The following is a 6240-nucleotide window of genomic DNA, read 5'->3' on the forward strand; positions in this document are numbered from 1 at the left end:
GCCAAGGCTACACGGAGAAACCCTGTCTCAAAAAACCAAAAAAAAAAAAAAAAAAAAAAAAAGAACTTCAAGTCTCTGAAGAAAGAATTCGAAGAAGATTTCAGAAGTTGGAAAGATCTCCTATGCTCATGGATTGGCAGGCTTAATATAGTAAAAATGGGTATCTTGCTAAAAGCAATCTACAGATTCAATGCAATCCCCAACAAAATTCCAACACAATTCTTCACTGTGTTAGAAAGGGCAATCTGCAAATTCATCTAGAATAACAAAAAAAAAAAAAAAAAAAAACTAGAATAGCAAAATCTATTCTCAACAATAAAAGAACCTCTGGTAGAATCACCATGCCTGACCTCAAGCTGTACTACAGAGCAATTGTGATAAAAACTTCATGGTACTGGTACAGGGATAGACAGGTCGATCAATGAAATAGAATTGAAGACCCCAAAATGAACCCACACACCTATGGTCACTTGATATTTGACAAAGGAGCTCAAACCATCCAATAGAAAAATACAGCATTATCAACAAATGGTGCTAGCTCAACTGGAGGTTATCATGTAGAAGAATGCTAATTGATCCATTCTTATCTCCTTGTACAAAGCTCAAGTCTAAGTGGATCAAGGAACTCCACATAAAACCAGAGACACTAAAACTTATAGAGGAGAAGGTGGGAAAAACCCTCAAAGATATGGGCACAGGGGAACAATTCCTGAACAGAAAAGCAATGGCTTATGATGTAAGACTGAGAATTCACAAATGGGACCTCATAAAATTGTGAAGCTTCTGTAAGTCAAAAGACACTACCCCAGATATAGCTGTCTCTTGTGAGACAATGCCCGGGCCTAGCAAACACAGAAGTGGATGCTCACAGTCAGCTATTGGATGGATCACAGGGCCCCCAATGGAGGAGCTAGAGTAAGTGCCCAAGGAGCTAAAGGGATCTGCAACCCTAAAGGTAGAACAACATTATGAACTAACCAGTACCCCAGAGCTCTTGACTCTAGCTGCATGTTTATCAAAAGATGGCCTAGTCGGCCATCACTGGAAAGAGAGGCCCATTGGACTTCCAAACTTTATATGCCCCAGTACAGGGGAATGCCAGGGCCAAAAAGTGGGAGTGGGTGGGTAGGGGAGTGGGGGGTGGAGTGTACTGGGGACTTTTTGAATAGCATTGGAAATGTAAATGAGGAAAATACCTAATAAAAAAATTAATTCAAAAAAAAAAAAAGACACTGTCAATAAGACAAAAAGGCCACCAAAAAATTGGGAAAGGATCTTTGCCAATCTTAAATCAGATAGAGGACTAATATTCACCATATACAAAGAACTCAAGTATCTGGACTCCAGAAAATCAAATAACCCTATTAAAAAATGTGGTACAGAGCTAAACAAAGAATTCTCAAGTGAGGAATACCAAATCGCTGAAAATCACCTGAAAAAAAAAATGTTCAACATTCTTAATCATCAGGGAAATGCAAATCAAAACAACCTTGAGATTCCACTTCACACCAGTCAGAATGGCTAAGATCAAAAACTCAGGTGACTGCAGATGCTGGCGAGGATGTGGAGAAAGAGGGACACTCCTCTAATGCTGGTGGGATTGCAAGCTGGTATACCCACCCTGGAAATCAGTCTGGTTGTTCCTCAGAAAATTGGACATAGTACTACTGGAAGATCCAGCAATACCTCTCCTGGGCATATACCCAGAAGATGTTCCAACTTGTAATAAGGACACACTATGTTTATAGCAGTCTTATTTATAATAGCCAAAAGCTGGAAAGAACCCAGATGTCCCTCAACAGAGGAATCAATACAGAAAACGTGGTACATTTACACAATGGAGTATTACTCAGCTATTAAAAACAATGAATTTATGAAATTCTTAGGTAAATGAATGTATCTGGAAGATATCATCCTGAGTGAGGTAAACCAGTTACAAAAGAACTTACATGGTATGCATCCACTGGTAAGTTGCTATTAGCCCAGAAACTTAGAATACCCCAGATACAATTTGCAAAACACATGAAACTCAAGAAGGAAGACCAAAGTGTGGATACTTCATTCCTTAGTAGAATGGGGAACAAAAATACCCATGGAAGGAGTTACAGAGACAAATTTTGGAGCTGAGATAGAAGGAAAGACCATTCAGAGACTGCCCCACCCTGGGATCCATACCATCAACAACCACCAAACCCAGACAGTATTGCATATGTAGGCAAGATTTTTCTGAGAGGACCCTCTTATAGCGATCTCTTGTGAGGCCATGCCAGTACCTGACAAATACAGAAGTGGATGCTCACAGTCAGCTATTGGATGGATCACAGGGCTCCCAATGGAGGAGATAGAGAAAGTACCCAAGGAGCTAAATAAAGGGGTCTGCAACCCTATAAGAGGAACAACAATATGAAGTAACCAGTACTCCCCAGAACTTGTTGTCTCTAGTTGCACGTGTAGCAGAGGATGGCCTAGTTGGCAATCAATGGGAGGAGAGGCCCTTCGTCCTGTGAAGATTATATGCCCCACTACAGGGGAATGCCTTGACCAGGAAGTGGGAGTGGGTGGATTGGGGAGCATGGCAGGGCGAGGCAACTAGGGGACTTTCGGAGAGGAAACTAGGAAAGGGGATAGCATTTGAAATGTAAATGAAGAAAATATTTAATAATTTTTTAAAATAAAATACTGTTTGGCAAGGCAATCTCCATAAGCAGGGACCTCTCCCTTCCCCACAGAGAATGTACTTGCTTGGCTTTGGGATAGACAGACCTTAAATATCCTCAACTTTTATCATAGAAGGTTTCATTCCAGATCTACTCAAATACACTTCTTTCCCTTATTCTGAACTGTATCCAGTCACCCTTATAGTTTTGGTCCAGGTATCCTCATAGCTTCATGGAATCATGTTGCTATGGAACCATCATAAGATCAATGGCTCTGCATTTACCAATGTATCCTAGCTCCTCCCTGCTTATCTGGATCTTAAATTTGGAATGAATATCTTGATTTTAGTCTCATTGTCTCTTTTCCTTAATTCTTGTTCACCAGTAGCCCATCCTCTTTCTAGTGAGGAAGAAAAGGTGATTCTATGGCCTCATATATGCTGTGTCCTCAAAGTATATCTGTTTCTCTTCCAAGGATATCTTATCCCATGAGAAGAGATAATATGGTAACTGAAACCAAAATCACTACAGTTCTCTTTATTGATCAGCATTGGGCACAGCAGCTTTGGAAGAGCCCCATTTCCACGCAGACCTTGGCCTCTTGGTTGAGTCTTCTCTACCATCATCTGTCTCCACTCTCAAGAAAGTAAGTGTCCAAAGGCCTGAAAAAGACTCCCACTCTGATCTTTGTGTACTTACCAGATAAAACGCTTGTCTTGCTGGAATCTTGTAAGAGCCCCAAAGAGAATGGGCCCCTATCACAGTTTTATTTCTATTCTTCTCAGTTCCTGGTAACCTTTTCCTATTAAAGCCAGTCTCAAGCAAGCATGCGGCTAGCTGAGCCTTTGCTGCTATGGCCTGGAAGGAACTACCCATGCTTATAGGGTGCTAAAAATGTAGCTGGCATTGCTCCAAATGCCTGTGAACAGTATCTGATTTAGCCCACACCTGTCAGGTTACTCATATGATGACCAGCATCCCCCATTTCATCCTACCTAAGGTTTAGCAGCTTAATAAATAAGTGTGGCCATGCCTGAAACTCTTTTTATTTTAATATATATTTTTGTTAGGTATTTTCCTCATTTACATTTCCAATGCTATCCCAAAAGTCCCCCATAACCTCCCCCCTACTCCCCTACCCACCCACTCCCACTTTTTGGCCCTGGCGTTCCCCTGTACTGTGGCATATAAAGTTTGCAAGTCCAATGGGCCTCTCTTTCCAGTGATGGCCGACTAGGCCATCTTTTGATACATATGCAGCTAGAATCAAGAGCTCCGGGGTACTGGCTAGTTCATAATGTTGTTCCATCTATAGGGTTGCAGATCCCTTTAGCTCCTTGGATACTTTCTCTAGCTCCTCCATTGGGGGCCCTGTGATCCATCCAATAGCTGACTCTGAGCATCCACTTCTGTGTTTGCTAATGCCTGAAACTCTTAAACCACGATGTATTATTTAAATTAATTAAAAGTTTTATGTCTGAATTGGCTTTTAAATCAGTAAAATGACATTCAGGCAGATTCAGGAAACCCTAGATGTTTCCAATATTTCCTGGCTATTGTGTATACCCCTTTACCAAGTTCGTTTCAGCAAGGTAACATAATGGACTGACACACAAACAAAGCTGGGCAGATAATTCTCAGTACCTACCCTCTGGACTTTCTGAGAGATGTCAGCTCACAAACTCCAGCCCAGGTTCTAGCTCAAGAGACATAAGCATCTTGCTAATTACCACCCACAAGAAAGAAGGACAATGGATAAAACTTCCCTGCCATGTTAGGAAACTTCACTGTGCCCAGTAATATGCCTCTACTGTCAGTCTAAATACTAATAATGCCCCTTTATTTCTCCAAAGTGACGTAATTTAAGACGATAGTCCCCCCACCCACCCACCCACCCACCTACCCACCCACCCACCTACCCACCCTTTATATGCCACCTTGGAAGCTCCAGGCAATGCGGCTTCACCAAAGCTTTTAAAACCCTATGACAGGGCCCTCTGGAACCTAAAAATGAAAGTGAGAATACTGGGATTGAACCAAGTTCCCCAAGCACAATGAAATAATGGAGGTGAGTCGCAATAGCCAATGGCAGCACTTAACCATGAAAAGACAACATTTTGCTTCTAGTTTTGCAGTGCTTGATATTTATTGCAAAGAATTACATTGCTTTTTTTCAAGTACTAGAGAGGATCTGGGCTGAATGCCTGTCCATTTGCTTTTATTTTGGTAGTCCTTGTCCACATGTACACATCTGTGAGGCTGCTACATTTCTGAAAGGAAAAGGGCTGTGCAAAACTGATGCATAGGAGAAAAGAAATGTCAACATGTTGACTGTCCGGCAGGCACATCAGGTTCCTGTTGCAGTCTGGTCAGGCAGATGTGGGACCTGGGAGTACATACAGAACTAACCAGTCTGTAAAGACTGGCTGGCCCCTTCAAGGCTTGGTGAGCAGTCCAAAACAGAGTCTGAATGGGCGGAGTAGAAACTCCATCATCTACTTGGTCCTTATCTTGAAAAGTGCGTCAGATGAAATTCGGTGAGTGGAGGTGAAATGTCAGAAGTCTGCTTCTGGGCAGATGGCGGACTGGCCTGAGTTCCAGTGGATGTCAGCAGCAGGAATGCAGGTGGTCTGACCAGTTCTAATAGGGACCTGGAAAATCGCTGGAACTCAAAACAGAGTTCAGATTAGGATAAGTGCCTGAGGCCAAGGTGAGTTTCAGAGCAAGGTCCAGGCCCAACTCACAGCAGGTAACTGGAACAAAGTTAAGTCCTGAAGGGAATGATGGAGCAAACAGACTGGCAGGGAAGAGGATGGGATGCAAAGGGAGAGATTGAGGCAGCAGGAATGGCGGGTGGGGGGTTGGAATGAGAAGGCGTGAAGGCCCCCACCTCTAGGCCTAAGAGGGCTCCGGCCTAGTGATCTTCCTCCATTTCTTCCTCTTCATCATCATCACCATCATCTTCGTCGTCGGTACCCCAGCCAAAATACTTCTTCATCTCATCAACAAAGGCCTGATAATCACCAAGGACGTAGCTATTTGACTCGATGTAAGGCATCACCCACTCCTCAGCTTCCCCGGAGAGGAGGCTGATCAAGAATGCCACTTTCATGGCATCATTGCAGAAGTGCTCCTCATTCACAAGCATGTAAGACATGGTCTGCATGATAAACTCAGGGAGCCGGCCACTCTCGCCGCTAAACCGTGAGGGGTAGGGCACCGGACAGCTCGGTGGACATACCTGGCGCAGCAGCCTGGCCCGCTCACACACCAACAGTCGCAGTTGCTTCAGGAGATGGTGGTTCTCCATGCACAGGGCTTGGTGCCTATCCAGAAGCGCGTGCAGAAGCGACAGCAACTCTTCCACCATGGTTAACTGCTTGGACGGTCTCGGTCTCAGTCTCGGTCTCGGTCTCAGTCTCGGATCGGCTCCACGGAGCTGCACAGAGAGGCTGAGCAGGAAGTGCGGGTCCTTAGAGGAGTGCGGACCCTGGGCAATAAATGGAGGGGTCCCAGCCAGTGGCAGAAGCTCCACCCACAGGGTCACTTTACAGACCTGTGCGCTAGCGCAGTGCGGTAAGGA

General features: G+C 44.1%; 1 protein-coding gene across 1 annotated transcript; it reads right to left on the minus strand.

The window, feature by feature from the left end:
• Window positions 1–5571: 5571 nt before the first annotated feature.
• Ldoc1 (LDOC1 regulator of NFKB signaling) lies at window positions 5572–6027 on the minus strand. The gene has a single exon (XM_085837722.1). The coding sequence runs from the start codon at window positions 6025–6027 to the stop codon at window positions 5572–5574; it is 456 nt and encodes a 151-aa protein (XP_085693848.1).
• Between the last annotated feature and the right edge of the window lie 213 nt (window positions 6028–6240).

Source organism: Mus caroli, unplaced genomic scaffold (assembly GCF_978045245.1).
Source record: "Mus caroli unplaced genomic scaffold, Mus_caroli_1 scaffold_5, whole genome shotgun sequence".
NCBI lineage: Eukaryota > Metazoa > Chordata > Mammalia > Rodentia > Muridae > Mus > Mus caroli.

What these genes read in the sequence shown, in the direction of transcription:
- Ldoc1 (XM_085837722.1), bottom strand. Translation starts at nt 6,027, where the DNA reads ATGGTGGAAGAGTTGCTGTCGCTTCTGCACGCGCTTCTGGATAGGCAC.